The sequence below is a fragment of the Mustelus asterias genome, chromosome 6, assembly GCF_964213995.1.
Source record: "Mustelus asterias chromosome 6, sMusAst1.hap1.1, whole genome shotgun sequence".
In the NCBI taxonomy this organism is placed as follows: domain Eukaryota; kingdom Metazoa; phylum Chordata; class Chondrichthyes; order Carcharhiniformes; family Triakidae; genus Mustelus; species Mustelus asterias.
The window spans coordinates 70,186,286-70,206,085 of NC_135806.1; the positions used below are offsets into that span (position 1 = coordinate 70,186,286).

The window sequence follows — 19,800 nt, forward strand, 5'->3', positions numbered from 1 at the left end:
CGACTCTCACCAACTTTTCCAGATGCACCATAAAAAGCATTCTTTCTGGTTGTATCACTGCTTGGTATGGCTCCTGCTCTGTCCAAGACTGCAAGAAACTACAAGGGGTTGTAAACGAGGCCCAATTCATCACTCAAACTAGCCTCCCACCCATTGACTCTGTCCACACTTCCTGCTGCCTCGTAAAAGCAGCCAGCATAATTAAGGACTCCATACACCCCACACATATTCTCTTACACCTTCTTCCGCCGGGAAAAAGATATAAAAGTCTGAAGACACATACCAACTGGCTCAGGAACAGCTTCTTCCCTGCTGCCATCAGACTTTTGGATGGACCTACCTCAAATTAAGTTGATCTTTCTCTACACCCTGGCTATGACTGTAACACTACATTTTGCACCCTCTCCTTTCCTTCTCTATGAATAGTATGCTTTGTTTATATGGTGCGCAAGAAACAAGATTTTTCACTGTATTCTAATACATGTGACAATAATAAATCAAATCAAAGAGTACAATTCTAAAGGGAGCAGAGACAAAGAATAAAGTACAGTACAGGAACAGTCCCTTCGGCCCTCCAAGCCTGTGCCAATCATGATGCCCTAACTAAACAAAGAAAAACCTCCTGCCCTTACTCGGTCCATATCCCTCTAGTCCCTTCCTATTCATGTAGCCATCCAGATGCCTCTTAAATGTTGCTAATGCGCCTGCTTCCACCACCTCCTCTGGTAGCGCGTTCCAGGTACCCACCACTCTCTCATCTTGAACCTGTGCCCCTTTGCAATTGACACTTCCACCCTGGGAAAAAGCCTCCGACTATCCACCCTGTCTATGCCTCTCATAATCTTGGAGATGTCTATCAGGTATAGCTGCAACATGATTTCCCAACTCTTGCATTCAAGACTTGAGGGTATGTACACAAATCATAAAAATTGGCAGGCCAGGTTGAGAAAATGGTTAAGAAGTTATACCAGATCCCTGGCTTTATTACAAGTATAAAATGCAAGGATGTTATGAACCTTAATAAAATACTGGCCAATTGGAGTAGTATGTTCAATTCTGGATGCCGCGCTTTAGGAGAAATATAATAGTTTCAGAGTTGGCGCAGAAAAGATTTAGGAGAATGGTTCCAGGGATGAGGGGTTAGGTGGATAGTTTGGAGAAGCTAGGCTGCTCTCCTGAGAGAAAGCTGAGAAAAGTTTTGATAGTTCTAATTCTTTAAATGCAGCAGGAGGCAAACAAAATTGCGGCTTTCAGCAAAGAATTGGATAAACATAGAAGATAGGAGCAGGAGGATGCCATTCAGCCCTTTGAGCCTGTTCTGCCATTCATCACGGTAATGGCTGTCCAACTCAAGAGCCTAATCCTGGTTTCTCCCCATAACCTTTGATCTGAATGCATCTTAAGCATTTGAAGAGAAAAAAAATTGCAGGGCCACCATGTGTATTGTCTCCAGACAGGACAGTTAGTGAGATTTTGCAAGCCCAGGCAAGTCATGGGGGTTACAGATAGTGTGACATGAACCCAAGATCCCAGTTGAGGCCCACGACTTGCCTGGGCTTGCAAAATCTCACTAACTGTCCTGTCTGGAGACAATACACATCTCTTTAACCTGTGCTTAACGCTCTCTGCACTCACATTGTCTGTACCTTTAAGACTTGATTACCTGTAAAGACTCGCATTCCAACCATTATTTTGTAAATTGAGTTTTTGTCTTTATGTGCCCTGTTTGTGAATAGAACTCCCACTCACCTGACGAAGGAGCAGCGCTCCGAAAGCTAGTCGCTTTTGCTACCAAATAGACCTGTTGGACTTTAACCTGGTGTTGTGAGACTTCTTACTAATTGACTGGGACTTTCCCCTCAGGCGATAAGAGCGGGGGTGGGGGGGGCAGTGTTGGTGTGATGTTAAAAGCACCAGTCCTGAGGCTATCTTCTGCAGCTGGGCCATGGGCCTCACAAATAAAACGGAAAGCCTGGGACAGTGTGGTGGGTGGGTGGGACTCATCCCAGATTAATGGATTCACTCAAATCTTGGGGAAAGTGGGGCTTCCAGGATTGGATGTTAACAAGGGCAAGGCTAATAGAAAGAAATATCAGTGGTCATTACCCCAGTGCAGCTGAGAACATTCAGCTGTAACTCAATTGATATGTCCGGAGTCTAACTAGTCATGCAATTATGTCCACTCAAGCACCACTATGTGTGTGAGTGCCAGTGATTGCGGCTCAACATTTAACCCTTGGCACACTGACTTTCAAAATTGCTGAGTGCCATGATGTGCCTGTACCATTGGTCAATTGGACAAGCAACCACATTCCCCTAGAATTTTGGCATCGGTACACTGCCCAAGGAGAGTGTTCCTAATCATTGGCTATGTGCTAAGGTACATAGTGCTCCCCAGAGACCAGGTTGAGTGCAAGGCCTGTAAATGAAGTTGGGACAATGCCTGCACCTCAGATGAGAGCTCAGGATGAAGTAGGGGAGCTAAACCTATGGCCACTCAGCCATATGATGTGGGGTCTTGCCAGAGCAGAGTGAAAAGTAAAGACTGGATATCCATGTGGTGGCCAGGGCATGTGTCAATAGGCTTTGAGAGACAGCTTCAGACAATGAATGGGCAAAGAGCGCTCCTTAGGAGAAAAATGCTAACCATCAAATCTCTCTCTTTGATACTGCAGTGAGGAGAACATGCAAAATACGGGGTGGAATTTTACGAGATTGATTCTAATGATTTTACTATTTTGATTCTAAGTGCTGAATCTGGGAGTGTTTCAGATCCAACTTTTAAAGCAGTTCTCAGGCATCCCCATACGCATTCGGTCTGAAAAAAAAGCAGCAATTCTGAATCGTGCTGCAGAAGCCTATGGGTGGGGCTTACCGCGCCCAAAACACTGCTGCTCCGATCGGAGCCTTCAACTGCACATGCGCAATAAAACAAAATAGAAAAACGCTCCCCTGTCACATCACTCCCAGGCCCGACAATGCCTCTCCCCTGGCCCCCACAGACATTGCCTCACCCCAACACATAACTGTCCCCCTTATCACCCCGCCACTCAGACCGATCGCAGCCCGTCTCCCTTCTCCCCACCGATCGTTCGCAGAGTGGCAACAAAGCCCCTGCCCCCCCCCCCCCCACCAGAGAGCGATCTGATCCGCCTCTCTCCCCCTCCACCAGAGAGCCATCTGACCCGCCTCCCTCCTCCCCCCTACCAGAGCCATCTGACCCACCTCCCTCCTCCCCCAACCAGAGAGCCATCTGACCACCTCCCTCTTCCCCCCACCAGAGAGCCATCTGACCCACCTCCCTCTTCCCCCCACCAGACAGCCATCTGACCCACCTCACTCCCCCGTCCCACCAGAGAGCCATCTGATCCGCGGCCCTCCCCCCTCCCACCAGAGAGCTCTCTGACCTGCCTCCCTCCTCCCACCAGAGAGCGATCTGACCCGCCACCCTGCCTCCCCCACCAGAGAGCCATCTAACCTGTCTTCCTCCTCCCCCCACTGGAGAGCCATCTGACCAGCCTCCCTCCCCCCACCAGAGAGCCATCTCACCCGCCCCCCTCGTCACCTCCCCCACTAGAGAGTGATCTGACCTGCCTCTATCCCTATCAGAGTGATCTGACCCACCTCCCTCTTCCCCCCACCAGAGAGCAATCTGACCCAACTCCCTGCCTCCCCCACCAGAGTGCCATCTAACTCGCCTCCCTCCTCCCCCCACCAGAGAGCCATCTGACCCACCTCCCTCCTCCCCCCCCATCGGAGAGCCATCTGACCCACTTCCCTTCTCCCCCCACCAAAGACCCATCTGACCCGCCTCCCTCCCCCCACCAGAGAGCGATCTGACCTGCCCCCACTCCCCCAACCCCCCCCCCCCCCCCCCACCAGAGAACCATCTGACCCACCTCCCTACCGCCTCCCCTCTCCCCACCATCACCACCACCACCGATCTGAGTCAAAGAGCCACAAGAAGCTCTGAACTTACCTCCTCAGAAGCTGGAGCGCCGAATCGGACCTTTGCGGACCATGTCTGTTTCACGCCAAATCTGGACAGGCAAATGCAGTGGTGAAGAGGGAAATCCCGGTAAGTTTGGACATCCAGCCCATTAAGTCAATTTAAATGCATGCAAATGCATTTAAATTGCCGTCGTGCCTGCTTCGGCCATGGTCCCGATCACAGCCATTTTAGGCACTTGGTAAAGGGGGAACGGGCGCAGAGGCAGTTGCGGACCGTGCTACTTACCTCACGCCTGACTTTCCCAAGTTTTTGCACCCGTAAACGGGTACAACTTGATTGTAAAATCGGGGCCCAAGTGTCCAGCTAGTGTGAAACTGGGAGAGTTCCTGATCTGTTTTTGGGTGAGTTTTCATGGACTTATGCACTTAGTCTAGCCCATATTTCCAAAGACTGTTTCTAGCTGCTGCAGGCAGTGGACTGGGCTTAATTTGCCAACCAGCCTGCAGAGGGAACTATTGTGCACGCACAGACCGCTGTTCTGCACATGCGCCATAGCAACTGTAGCAGGAGCTATTGCGTATGTGCAGACCTTTGATGCTGCACGTGCACAATTCCAACAGCAGGAGTCTGACAGAGAGAGCTGTCATGCCACTGCTGTTCCAGGCAGCCTCAACACAGCCACCCCACCTCTCCCCCTTAATCACGAGGGCCTACGGCCGATTGCAAGCCCCACACCTTCCGAGATGCCGCCACTGCCGCCCAGACCAATCACGCCACCCTCACCCCCTCCAATCCGATCGCATCTGCAGAATGCAGCGTGCCCCCCTCCCCCTCGATCAGGCTTCGACCCCCCCCCCCATCCCACCCCCAGGCACCACTCTGCGGACAGTGCCAAGGTGCTCAGTGGGCATTGCCCAGATGTCAGGGTGGCACTGCCCAGATGCCCGAGTGGCACTGCCCAAGGTGGCACTTCCCCTTGGTCTCCCCAGGAGACCTGAATGGCGTCCGGTTCCACTGGCAAGGCCAAAGAACTGTTCCCCATTCATGGAGAGCAGGTGTTTTCCTCGCCGGAGAGAACCTCTCTCAGCAAAGCCATAATGGCAAATCAGCCCGGACGATTCAGCGCCGGGCTCACTCAACACATGTAAATCAGTATTTAAATGCATTTGAATAAATTATTCATCCTCTCGCCAGACATGGGCGAGAGACTGTCTGCCCAGAAATCCAGCTCTTGTAAAATCGCGAGAGTTGAGAAATTGGGCCTGATCCTGATTTCTTGGCTCTTGCGCGATTTTACCCGCTTGCTCCGCCATCAATGATCCAGTAAAATTCTGCCCATGGATTCTGGTAATCACACTGTCATTCTTCTCACTCACAGGCAAGAGAGGAAAGGAAGAAGAATACATCAAGTGAAGCGCCTAACTTGCCAAAGGCAGGAGCAGAACCAAGTGGAAGGGGTGGCAGGGCCACCTCCTCATGCAGAAGAACAACCCCAGAGAGCCATTGCTCGGAGGCACCTTGCTAGACCCAGGGTGTACAGACAGCATCCAACATACCTGCAAATATTTGAGAACCAGTATTGCCGAAAACTATGTCCAGGGAATTGGTTGATCATGTCTGCCACATTCTTCAGGATTTGGCACCATGGGGATTTGGGAGGGCATCCACTGCTAATGTCATTGAAAGTTACAGTGGCACCACAGGTGACCTCTGTGGGATTTCACAAGCCTATGCACTTAAATGTATCCAGCTGGTGACGGACGCAATCTTCATGAGGCCACATAACTTTGTCCATTTCGACTGGGATCAGACAATCCACGATACAAGAGCGATGGGCTTTGCGCAAATCTCCAGCTTTCCACAGGTGCAGGGTGTCATCCATTGCAGTCACATGGCACTTAGTTCATTGCTTGATTCCCTGGAGGTCTATGTGAACCGCAGCGCTTCTACTTATTGAATGTTCCATTGGCTCACGACCACACTAAACACATTCCGAAGTGTGTGCTCAATTCCCAGAGAGTGTGCATGACTTCTACATTCTGAGCTGCTCTCAGATCTCTGACATGTTTCAGGGTCCACAGAGTTGGCTCCTCGGGGTCAAGGGCTACCCACTGAGTATCTCCAGGGAGACATCCAAAAATATGGATTTTGAAAAAATGATGGCCATCATTTCTCGGTGACCTACAAAGTGTAGCTGGAATGCGCTGGAACTGCCAAACATGATGCCCCATTGATGGCAGTGTTGAGGTAATGGTGGGTCGTGCGAATCAGTGTAGAACCCGTGGCGGAAAACTTTCTGCAATAAATGCTGCACTATATGGTTGGACAATCTGCCATTGTCATCAGCAAGCTCAATGCCGCTTTTTTTGCCTGCCATCAGCCTTCTCCAATTTCTAGAAAAATCTCACCCAATGTTTCACACTCAGCCCATGCAAGGTGTCAAAGATGAAAGTCTAATAACCTTAACAGGAACATGATTCTGCTTTAGTGCAATTATACTTCACAAAGAAAATAATTGAAAGTGGCAGGGCAGGTTGAGAAAGTGTACAAGATCCTAGCCTTAATATAGAGGCACAGAGTACATAACGAAGGAGATTACAACAAGAAAACTCCTAGAAAATGTTTACATAGGCCCAGCCTGCTACTACACAAGGTCCTTACCAATCCATCTGCTGCTCATCTCCCTGCCAAGGAACAGCAGCAGGGACCTTTTGGCAGCAGGAATGGAACCAACATTCCACAATTAAAAACCACTTCCTCATCACAGATTCCACAACCCACCAACCTGGCTTCAACTGGCTACGTCAACATCCTCCACCATTTCTGCACTGACCAAGGCCTTTGTGCAGCAAATTGACAGAAGTGCCGGGAACAAGGACCACAGCTGTGGTGCATCCCAATCAATGACTCACTGAAGATTGCCCCAGCCAAAATTAATTGGAAGACTCAGAGTTCCACTTAGTCATTATGGAAGCTATTGATGATTTGGTGATTACTGCACATTTTGAAAGAAATAGAATACAAAGACCAATTTCACCATGAAGTGCATTTCAACTTTATAAAACCAATTCACATTGGCTCTTGCTGTTGTACAAATTAGTTTTGATCCTTTGATGCTCTGAAATGTTTGAAACTAACTATGTGCAGCAAACAGTTAAGACAAGTTTGTGAAATATTCAAAATTGTGGGCTGGTTTCATGATGATGATAATAGCAATTACATAACACCTTTATCATTATAAAACATTCCAAGATGGTTTGATGATTAATGAATAAAACAAACCACACAAAATGGTCAAAAATTGAGTAATAGATTAATAGAATATATAAATATGCAGAACAATAACAAGTTTCATTGCCTAAAGAAATGAAGTGTGAAGTCTATTTTGGACACAAGAATTGCAGATAGGAATATAGTTTAAATAGGGAAGCATGAGGATTGTCAGAGAGAAGTGAGAGTTTGAGATTAACAAATAGAGGGAGATAAACAAAGGGATCCAGGTGCATGGTCCCAAAAGCAAGAGCCACTGGGATCATGTGCTTTGTCTAAAAGCTATCACGACTGGAGTAAAGAAGTGATCGATTGTCATGTGAAATATATATGGGTATCCTCCTTTGCCAGGTTATTCTCGTCCTGATTCATCAGCATATCTGGTCTGAAAAGATTTATTTACAATTAAGAGACTAGGTAAACTCAGGTCATATTGCCTACAATCAAAGGTCTAACTGGGAGAGATGTCAAGAATAAATCAGACAATCATTGGCAGTAAAAGTGAATTCAGGAGTGGAAAGCAGAATATGGAATGCACTGTCCCAGGAGAGACACAGGTGGAGAAATAATTGAAGTGCATAAAAAGAAGATGGATGTTTATGTGGAAGTGAGGACACCAATGAGTTTGAATAAAGGGTACAGGCAGAATGCGATGATCTATTTAGACAATATGAAAATATTATATTTTCAATGTACAGCGTTTCAGCCAATCTTACCTGCCACACTCAGAACAGAAGAGTATAGGTCCTTGTGTACTGCTCTCCTTTGTACAGACCGTGGAGTCATGTTAGGTGATAATTTCTGTGGCTAAACAAATTTCACATACAAGATGAAATTAACTAGATTTCAATTATATTCTCAAAAAGCATTATTTATTCAAATATGCATTTTAAAAATTATTCATCCAATTGTATATATTTCATTCAGAAAAAAAGTTGTGTTCATTTAAAAATACAGATTAATCTACAGTAACTTGTAGAATATGTGGTTTATGAAGCATATTTTCTCCAATTAAAAAGCTACTAATATTTCCACAGCATTCCATGCATTTTTCACTCCAAATATAATGATTTAAGCCTACCTGAAGAGATTTTAAAGATGCTGGTGGTGAATTACTTTTTGGTTTAGGAATACTATCAATTAATCCCAAAACTCCTGTAAGCTTTTGGTCGGAGATGCAAATTGAAAGTAAAGCAAGTCCTCCATAAAATTTAAATCTATTTAAAAGGAAACATAATAAATTAATATATATATACATATATATATATACACACACACACAGTAATCAATATTTGCAGAACAATCTTTATTCACCATTGGAAAACAAGCCTATGTTAATCTTTAATTTTGGTTTGTGTACAGCCAAGTACATCCCACTTAAAATACAGATCTAAAGGCATTTAAAAGACTGGCTTAAGTTAATAAATGGGCAAAAGACAGGATTTATAACAACATTCCAGATGGACTTGTTGGGCCGAATAAAAATTAAGACCACATTGTGCAATAAAAAGGATATGTAGTAAATCCTATCAACTCAAATGAAAATTGAATGTCCAAATAGAAATAAAACAGCAGAATCAGAACCAGAACCAGTGAATATGATGAAAGGTTATTTTCATCACTTGTATCCAGATGTAGTTCTTACAATTATTCAAGTTTGGTAATGTATCTTATTGAGTTGATTTTTTTAATTCATTCATGGGATGAATGGCTAGGCCAGCATTTGTTGCCCACCCTTACTTGCCTTTACTGAATGGCTTGTTAGGGCATTTAAGAGTCAACCACATTGCTGTGGATCGGGGGTCACATGTGGGCCAGCCCAGGTAGGGATGGTAGATTTCCTGCCATAAAGGATATTAGCGAACCAGATGAGTTTTTACTACAATCAACAGTCATTAGGAACATAGGAATTAGGAGCAGAAGTAGGCAATTTAGCCCTTCGAGCCTGCTCCGCCATTCAATCAGATCATGGCTTATCTCTCCTGGTATCAAATCGCATGATGTGGAGATGCCGGCGTTGGACTGGGGTAAGCACAGTAAGAAGTCTCACAACACCAGGTTAAAGTCCAACAGGTTTATTTGGTAGCACAAGTCACAAGCTTTCTGAGCACTGCCCCTTCATCAGGTGAGTGGGAGTTGTGTTCACAAACAGGGCATATATAGACACAAACTCAATTTACAAGATAATGTCTGCTTTCTTGCATCTTTGTAGAAACTTGATGTCTGTGTCGATATGCATGATCTTCTTGGAGATCCTCTCCACTTGGAGCCGGCAGTTTGCGGTGTCGATGGTAGCCATGATGTGGAGATGCCGGCGTTGGACTGGGGTAAGCACAATAAGAAGTCTCACAACACCAGGTTAAAGTCCAATGGGTTTATTTGGGAGCACAATCTTGAAAATTGAGTTTGTGTCTATATATGCCCTGTTTGTAAACACAACTCCCACTCAACTAATGATGGGGCAGTGCTCCAAAAGCTTGTGACTTGTGCTACCAAATAAACCTGTTGGACTTTAACCTGGTCTTGTGAGACTTCTTACTGTATCAAGTTCACCTCCCTACTTGTTCCCCATATCCCTTTAACCTATTTTTAAAAATAGAAATAAATCTATCTCTTTCTTGAAACCATTTAATGATTCATACTCCACCGCACTATGGGGCAGAGTGTTCCACAAATTCACCACCCTCTGAGAAGTAATTCCTCTTTATCTCAGTTTTAAATCTACCACCTCTCAACCTATACCTGCGACCTCTTGTTCTAGATTGACCCACAAGGGGAAACACTTAGTCTATGTTTACTTTATCAATTAGACTTTTGATTGCAGATTACTACTGAAACCTGCTGTGGTGGGATTTGAGCCCGGGTCCCCCGAACATCACTCTGGGCCTCTGGATTACTAGTCCAGTTACAATACTATTACACCAGTGACTCGCCATAAAAAGCAAAACCAGCAAGGACAAGTACAAAATTATGACTATAAAATAACATGGAATTAAGTTACTGTGTAGTTTATTTTAATCAATCAAATGCTTTGATTTTATGTACCCATAACACTATGAAATGAAAAAACCCAGTGGCTAAACAGGGATTCAATGAAGATTAAGGCAGTCCATAGTTAGCCACTGCAAGTTACAGGTAACGCTAAGAGCAGGAAATAAAAATAATGAAATGTAACTGAAAATATCAACATGTTTTGAACCGACAAGGAATAATAGTCATTAGAAAAACAAATTCTAGTTCGGAGAAATCTACCACTGCTAATATTTCAAAGAAATTTAGACCAAGGATTTGCATATGAAGCAATGTCAAAGTAAATCACTTAGTTGTCAATAGCCGAATGTTGCTGGATATTCTCCTTCTGAATGATGGCAGCATTCTTCTTTGCAGATATACAAATGAAGATTAAAACCAGACCTGATTTTTTTGACTGCGGGCACTCTCCCCTTAGGGCCTGGTGACTTCTGGCCCTCCCTCCCTCATCTGACTGACACCCAAGACTTTGATTCCACCCTCTCGTGACACCACTGGCTTACCCTACCACAACCCCCTCCTCCCCACCAACCCTTGCCACTTATCTTTCCTCTGATTCCTGGCATTTAGTTCCAGGCAGCTAGCTGCAGTGCTTCTTCTGGCCACAATAATGTTGTTCCTGGAATGACTGAAGAGCTGCTGGCCAATCTGATTGGCCATCAGCTCACCAAGGCAGGTGAAGACAGGAATGGGTTAATGAACTTTGTAACACTTAAGCATTGAGACCCGAACTCTGTGATACTTAGAAATTTTGTGGAAAACATTCTAGGGCTCATGGTTTCATTAAAGTTCGGTGCCTTCATGTCTATAAAGCCTGTTTACATGTATTCAAACCAGATAAGAGAGGCAGCTATCCTTGCTATTCCCAACTAATTGTAGATCAGAATCAGCTATGCAGACTCCATTTTATGTTCCTTTCTATTAAGTACCTTTGTTTAACACGGTGGAGCTGACATGTATGCCTTCTGTCATCATATAACAATAGATTCATATATATTCATTATATACTATTCATCCTACGAACATAAAGTGTTATACAAGCCCCTGTACCCTTGGATGTCAGATAACTTGTTTGTGCAAAACCTGTAATCTTGTGTGCCGGCTGAACAAGCCACAGATGTGCGTCACATCTACAGATATAACAGAGACAGTCGCAGCCTTGAGATGACTACGATTACACGGACTACACGAAGGATGGAAGCGCTGAGAAAGCAATAATCATGGGAAGATGAAGACGTAACCGGGGCGAAAACACATGTATAAATATTTGATCTTAACTCATATTCGGTGAGAAGTCTGGGGCCGTGTTAGGCATCAGACGTCTCCCACAATTGTGCAAATAAACTACTGTATTTTGACTCATTGACTTACGACTAGTCTCAGAGGTATTATTTTACCTACAACAGCAGGCCTGGAGGAAGTCCCACTTCTTCAGAGTGCAAAATTGGATTGGGTCTGCTGGAGTCGCTGGGGATGTGTTTCCCATTGACGCCTCAAATTCAGGCCCTGGTGATTGTTTAACCTTGATATAGCACTGGGATTTCTAACCAAGTCTGCAATAGTAAACTGTATTGATATAGCATCTTTAATTTGGTGAAGGTAAGGGCCAAGGCAAGGTTCCCATGCTTAGGGTAATAAGCAATGGTCAATAGTAGAATTGGCAATTTTTTGGTGGTGATGGTGGGAGGGACAATATCTGCCTGCAGGTGAAGGATACTTCATGAAGAGGACTCATATTTCCTTGAAGTACACGAGGAAGAAACTGGAAAAGCACCTTAAGCATTCCTTTCCCTACTCATATGCTCACTAAAGATGAAAATGGGAGGCTGTTATGATCAATGGAAGAGAAAAGCACAGGACAGCAAGACATGGAGAAATGAGCAGAGGACCTCTCCTTGGGCAGATTATCAGTACAATGTCACATCAAGATATTACACAGAAATACTAAGAGAACTAAATCTAACATTGAGCCATATTATATAGTGATTTGGACAGGGGCAGCACATGGCACAGTGGTTAGCACCACTGCCTCATAGTGCCAGGTACCTGGGTTCAATTCCAGCCTTGGGTGACTGTGTGGAGTTTGCATGTTCCCCCAGTGTCTACATGGGTTTCCTCCAGGTGTTCTGGTTTCATCCCACAGTCCAAAGATGTGCAGGTTGGGTGGATTGCCCATGCTAAATTTCCCCTTTTTGCCCCTTAAGGGGAATTAGCAGGGTAAATATTTGGGGTACCGTAATAGGGCCTGGGTAAGATGCTCTATCGGAGACTCAGTGCAGACTACTTGGGCTTAATGACCTCCTTCTGCGCTGTAGGGATTCCATGAGATGATCAAAACCTCGACCAAAGGTGTAGATTTAAAGTGCACATTAAAAGAAGTGAGAAATAGAGAATCAAATAAGTTTAGGGATGGAATTTCAAAACTTGGGGGCTAGGCATGACTACCAATGGTAGAGTGATTTAAAATAAGGATGCATAAGGGCCAAAATTCAAGAGCACAGATATCAAGACCCTATAGGAAGATACAGACAAAGAGTTCTATGAGGAGATTTGAAAACAAATAACCATAACCATTACATGGCCTCTCAAAGATGCAGAGAGCACACAGGGAGAAATGTGGAACCCTGACACCAACCCACGGTATTCTGGCAGCAATAATTCCCATTGAGATGCAGGCATGACTGATGCATCCAGTGATTGTGAAGACATGCCAGTGTGCTGGGAAGGTTGAACACAGCACAGGGAGAAGGCCCTGGGCTGAGATACCTGCCTTTATCTTGTGCAGGAACCAAGTTTTCACTTCAGACTGAGAGGAACACTGTTCATCATAACATGGAGCCATAAACAGAGTGACACTGATGTGAGTTTATTTACACTAGTTATCATGTACAAGTGATTAACATCCATGACCATGCAGCGATCTTTCTGACCCTGCCACTATGTCTTCGTGCATCCCCAATACCCACAGCAGAGGTGGAAGCAGCCTGCTGACTACAACACCCGGTTGTCTGTGATGAACTTGGTGGGCATTCTCTGGAGGGCCGAGACAAACGGATGGCGGAGAGAGTCTGGAGAGCTTGACCTGCTTTCAGGGTCCCGCCAGCGGCAATGCCACCCTTCTTAGCCTGCGGAGCTGGAACTGAAGGGGTGACAGGAAGAGGAAATTCAGAAGGCCAGATTCTCCAGACTCGTTTGAGTGCATGGCCCCAGGTGTGCACCTGCTTATCCTCCTCCCTACGGATACCCTCGGGTCCCTGGCTGACTCCTTAAGAGAAACGGGCAGGCAGTGAGAGCTAGAGATGCCCCACCCTACTCTCATGTTGACAGCGATGGATACCAGCAAGTGTCTCCACAATAGAGTGCAGCTTCTACAGCAATACAAGATCAAGATCTCCACAGCAGCCGCCACCCTACCAGTTTTGACCTCTATTAGTTGGCATGACGGTGCTATCACCTCAGTCTGAAGGCAGACAAACTCCTACATCTTGCCTTGCAATCAAAGGAGTGCAGCAGACATCCCTTCCCAACATTTCCTGAGCTGGTCTTTCCAACTGCAGTAACTGAGGCATGACATAGTCCAGCAGCTCTATGTCTGACTCAAGCAGATTCCTGGTCTCCAGCAACCCTCCCAACAGCTTCCTATCTCTTGGAGATTCCTAGCTCTATACAGAGGCAGCCTTTAAATATGACGCCCAGATTACTGAAGCTCTGGATCATGGCGGGACAGATGAATCAGAGGCTGCCCCACCAGTAATCCAACACAAGATCCATGCCTCTTATTAAAAAAACATTGTTGCAAATGATGTGGAGTGAAATGCCACCATTGTGATCGGCGGGTTGAATGCAGATTTTCCTGTCCAATATCAGACTTTGTCGACTTGAGGGAAAATTCCATCCTTAAATATTTCTTGGAGACACTGGTTTGGAAACCAAAGCTTTTGGCAGCAGTTGTGAATTTGAAGGGTTTAGGAAAAATTGGTGTGGGTCTTTATCACATAGTATTGAACTGGTCCAGCACATTCAATTTAGCCTGAAATTATATCAGAGAGATGTTCATTTTGCATTATAATTATATTTGGAGGAAAGTGAACCATTGGGTAGAATTCACCATTGTAAAGTTTTCACTGTCGCATTTCCGTAAATTATCAATAATAATTGCCTTATTCAACAGGTCAGACAATATAGTATTGTGCAATGATAATCAATTTTCACTTTTATTTCACTAAGTTATTACATCATTCCTAAATGTTTTACTTTTAACACATGTTTAACATTTACTGCTCAACTTTTGCCCACCTCATTACATGCATACATACTTAGGCATTCTTGGATCAGAGACAACCATTGCTCTGGATAAATCGAGCTTTAAATCCATAGGCTGCAAGATGTGCTGAGACGATAGCTTTGTTTTGCGAGCTGCTTTCCAATCCTCATCTAAATCAAAACACCACAGGCCAGAAAAACTAATTTGATTAGCTTGCTGATAATTACATGTTACAGGAAACACCTATTCCTCACCAAAATGAAAATTCCAAGCATTTTCTTTAATTAATAGGTAGTAACCACAATTTGGTTTACATGAAAAAAATCTAAACTTACTGATTATTACAACTGAATATCACTCAAAATACAAGGTTTTATACACTACACATTTTAATAATAATCTTCAAAACATTTTCATTATCAGAAAGATCATTAAGTACCTAGTAATAGCTTGAAAGATTTTAAATATTTAAGCGAATACATACGTGGTTTAGCGTAGAGTAGTTGAATACTACTCAGTTGTAAATCAAAGCAATCATAAGCTCTCTCCATGATATCTTCTAAAGTGCTTTCTCCAGCAGTAATTTGTGGAAGATTTGCACGGCTTTTGCTGGTCATCTTAAAGATTTTTAAAAAATGATTACAAAATATTTAAAGAGGACCAAGTGAAGAATTTTACGCTTCTTGCACATACGGACAAAAAACATCCTGACAACAATGTTGATTACAAATGTTTAATATGGACCTATACACAAGTTAGACAAAGTAGCTCATTCTGTCAGTATTTCAGGACTTAGAAAAGAACACAGTTTTTAATCACTTGTTCTTGTTATGAAATAAATTGTCTGCCGAACCAACAATATATGGGCAAGAAAGTGGGTTTATTGGCACCCATTTAGGGGTGTTACATGGGCTCCAAGTAGTTCGAAAACATCCACAACACAAGCAAAGAGTTGTGTGGAGTTATGGGCTGAGTGCCATAGTGATGAAGGCATTTGCATGCATGAGGTGTGCACAGCAAAAAGATTATAACATCAATGAGCAGAAGGGAGTCCCTACTTAAAAGGTGTCAAGTAGATCAATGCTCAACTTTCTTTTGGCTGTTACTACAATTCTACAAGTGTGCTGCTTCCCATAGTTGTTTCGAGTTGTAATGATTTACAATATGGGAGAAGGACTTTTTGCTGGCCGCAAGTCTTCTGCACAGTTGATCCAAGACACGGATGCAGTAGTAGACACTTGCCTTGAAATCTTGGTTCATTCTCCAGCAGGATCCGGGGGGTAAAGGGTGGGGGGTTTTCAGCAACATACATCTATCTGGGATATTCAGGGAACAATTTTCCTAATTGGGACCAATGTCCAAGATCTGTGCTTCAGTAGGACATCCACACTGCAATCTGCCAAAACTGCAATCTCAAAGCTGAACTGCATTGCCAGCGTCCGTGAAGGTGACTGCACCAATGAATCTTTAGTATTCCTTGCTCCATCTAGGTTGGATCTGGAGATACTTGCTACATCTCAAATTTCCCATCCTGTGTTCCACGCGGGATATCACAGAGGCTCTCAATTCAGAGAGCCAATTACATTTCACTCTCTTGGCAGAGAACAAACCGGAAGAGCAAACAATTGCACCTCATTTACTGGTTGATGCCATCTGGTAGTTTCTACAATTGTATATGTTTTCCATTGTTATAGGATAAGGGGATTGGATGGGGAGGAGTTTGTTAGGTGTGTTCAGGAGGGTTTCCTGACACAGCATGTGGACAAGCCTATAAGAGGAGAGGCTGTACTTGATATGATACTGACCAATGAGCCTGGACAGTTGTCAGATCTCTCAGTGGGAGAGCATCTTGGGGATAGCGATCATAACTCTATCTCCTTTATGCTTGCATTGGAAAAAGAGAGGATCAGGCAAGCTAGGAAAGCGTTTATATGGAGTAAGGGGAAATATGAAGACATAAGGCAGTAAATTAGAGGAGTAAATTGGAAGGAGGTATTCTCGGGGAAATCTACTGAAGAGAGGTGGCAGTTTTTCAAGGAATGTCTGTCTAGGGTTCTACAGGACAATGTTCCAAGCAGACAGGGAGGAGTTGGTAGTTAAAGGCACCGTGGTGCAAGAAAGCTGTGCGGGACCTAGTCGAGAAGAAAAGGAAAGCGTACAAAAGGTTCAGAGAGCTTGGCGAAGATAGGGATCTAGATGAGTATACGGCTTGTAGGAAGGGACTAAAGAAGGAAATTAGGAGAGCCAGAAGGGGTCACGAGAAGGCCTTGGCAAGTAGAATTAAGGAAAACCGTAAGGCGTTCTATAAATATGTGAAGAGTAAAAGGATGAGACGTGAAGGAATAGGGCCTATAAAAGGTGAAGGCGGAAAAATCAGTACGGAACCAGTAGAAATGGCAGAGGTGCTTAATGAGTATTTTGCCTCGGTTTTCACAGAGGAGAAGGACCTGGGTGGATGTACTGTGGGCTTGCGGTGGACTGAAAAGATTGAGTATGTGGACTTTAACAAAGAGGTTGTGCTGGAATCTTTGAATGGCATCAAGATAGATAAGTCGCCGGGTCCGGATGGGATGTACCCCAGGTTACTGTGGGAGACGAGGGAACAGATTGCAGAGCCTCTGGCGATGATCTTTGCGTCGTCGATGGAGACAGGAGAGGTGCCGGAGGATTGGAGGATTGCGGATGTGGTTCCTATTTTCAAGAAGGGGAATAGGGATAGCCCAGGAAATTACCGACCGGTGAGTCTAACCTCAGTGGTTGGTAAGCTGATGGAGAAGATCCTGAGGGACAGGATATATGAGCATTTGGAGAGGTTTAGTATGCTCAAGAATACCCAGCATGGCTTTGTCAAAGGCAGATCGTGCCTTACGAGCCTGGTGGAGTTCTTCAAAAATGTGACTAAACACATTGACGAAGGGAAAGCGGTAGATGTGGTTTATATGGATTTTAGCAAGGGGTTCGATAACGTCCCCCATGCAAGGCTTCTAGAAAAAGTGAGAGGGCATGGGATCCAAGGGGCTGCTGCCCTGTGGATCCAGAACTGGCTTGCCCAAAGGAGGCAGAGAGTGGGTATAGATGGGTCTTTTTCTAAATGGAGGTCGGTCACCAGTGGTGTGCCCCAGGGATCTGTTCTGGGACCCTTGCTGTTTGTCATTTTCATAAATGACCTGGATGAGGGAGTGGAAGGATGGATTGGTAAGTTTGCCGACGACACGAAGGTTGGTGGGGTTGTGGATAGTCTGGAGGGATGTCCGAAGTTACAGAGGGACATAGATAGGATGCAAGACTGGGCGGAGAAGTGGCAGATGGACTTCAACCCAGATAAATGCAGCGTGGTCCATTTTGGCAGGTCAAATGGGATGAAGGAGTACAATATTAAGGGAAAGACTCTTAGTACTGTGGAGGATCAGAAGGACCTTGGGGTCCGGGTCCATAGGACTTGAAAATCGGCCCTGCAGGTGGAGGAGGTGGTTAAGAAGGCGTATGGTGTGCTGGCCTTTATCAATCGAGGAATTGAGTTTAGGAGTCCGGGGATAATGATGCAGCTATATAAGACCCTCATCAGACCCCACTTGGAGTACTGTGCTCAGTTCTGGTCGCCTAATTACAGGAAGGATGTGGAAAAGATTGAAAGGGTGCACAGGCGATTTACAAGAATGTTGCCTGGATTGAGTGGCATGCCTTCTGAGGATAGGCTGAGGGAGCTCGGTCTTTTCTCCTTGGAGAGACGTAGGATGAGAGGAGACCTAATAGAGGTATATAAGATGTTGAGAGGCATAGATCGGGTGGACTCTCAGACTTTTTCCCAGGGTGGAAATGGCTGCTACGAGAGGACACAGATTTAAGGTGCTGGGGTGTAGGTACAGGGGAAATGTTAGGGGTAAGTTTTTCACACAGAGGGTGGTGGGCGAGTGGAATCGGTTGCCGTCAGTGGTGGTGGAGGCAAACTCAATAGGGTCTTTTAAGAGACTCCTGGATGAGTTCATGGGACTTAATAGGATGGAGGGTTATAGGTAGGCCTAAAAGGTAGGGATATGTTCGGCACAACTTGTGGGGCCGAGGGCCTGTTTTGTGCTGTAGTTTTCTATGTTTCTATGTTATTTGAAAAGTCTACATGAAGAACATTTTGCCAACTTCTGCACAAACCAGTTGCACCCAGGTGCACTCGTAGACATATCCCTTGGAATACAACACGATTTGAGAATGAACAGACACCACTAACAAGAAGACACGCTGCTAGAAAAAGAGGGGAGATGGTGAGGGAGCAATGGTGGATATGGGAATCAGGCGTTGGGGGGGGGGGGGGGGGGGGGGGGGGGGGGGGGGGGGTGGTGGCGGCAATGGTTGTGAAGTATGGCTGTGAAGTATGGTTAAAAAAAAAAGAAATCCCAGATGACCATAGGCTGCTTTCCATTTTGAGGGGGAAAGCTGACTGCTGGAAATTTTAACCCAAGGATCCCCACACCTCAGGCAAGGGGGCAAGGTTGAGAAGGCAGGCCTTCATGAATAACCTCAGCCGATACAGGAATTGAACCCATGCTGTTGGCGTTGCTCTACATCATGAACCTGCCATCCAGCCAACCACCCTTCCAGTACAGAGGCAAGTGAGGGCAGATGAAGGCAGGGGTTGCAACTTTCAGTGGCCAAATCTGCAGATGGACGTACAGGACGACCTCAAACAGTTCTGTGCCTGGAAGGCCCGGCTGCGGATTGCACCACCTCAACACAAAGCAGTTTAGGCTGGGCTGGTTGACCGGCAACAACAAGAACAAGAGTGGCAAGATGAATGTTGTCATCACGAGAGAAGGCAGTATGTTCATGCTACATGGAACTACTGACACTTACACCGGGTGGCACTCAGGAAGCCTAATAACCTACTGGAGAACAAAAAGTTGGACTGCTGTGATGCTCTGCAAGCCCTTTTCCACACTTCACCCAAAGCCACAATGGCAGCAGCACACAGACTTTGGTGACTGATGCCTAAGCTGTAATACATGGCATCATAGTTGGGTCTATAAATGTGGCTAAAGTTGGCTACCATTTTGATGCTGGAAAGGATGGGCTCCAAGATCTAAGTGAAGCATCGTATAGAGTTGGTACTGTGGTGATATAAACAGGGCCCAGTTTTAAGGCTGATAAAATTGGATATCCTAAATTAAAGAATTGGGCATATTAAAATCAAACACAGTCAAACCTCGGGCAGGCCAACTGTACAAATACACAAACATGTCTGGGCCTGACCCATCAACCACCCATCAAAGATCGTTGCACTCTACTGATACTT

The 19,800-nt window shown here is 45.1% G+C and overlaps 1 protein-coding gene across 3 annotated transcripts in view; it reads right to left on the minus strand.

Moving 5' to 3' along the window:
- vps13a (vacuolar protein sorting 13 homolog A) overlaps nucleotides 1-19,800 on the minus strand; it is a 434,277-nt gene that overhangs the window by 266,126 nt on the left and 148,351 nt on the right. For all 3 annotated transcript variants that reach the window (XM_078214517.1, XM_078214516.1, XM_078214518.1), the window contains exons 21-24: nucleotides 15,001-15,133; nucleotides 14,569-14,686; nucleotides 8,304-8,439; nucleotides 7,939-8,029 (exon numbers count right to left, since the gene is read on the minus strand). In XM_078214517.1, coding sequence (XP_078070643.1) covers nucleotides 7,939-8,029; nucleotides 8,304-8,439; nucleotides 14,569-14,686; nucleotides 15,001-15,133 — 478 coding nt within the window. The remainder of the gene's footprint in view (nucleotides 1-7,938; nucleotides 8,030-8,303; nucleotides 8,440-14,568; nucleotides 14,687-15,000; nucleotides 15,134-19,800) is intronic.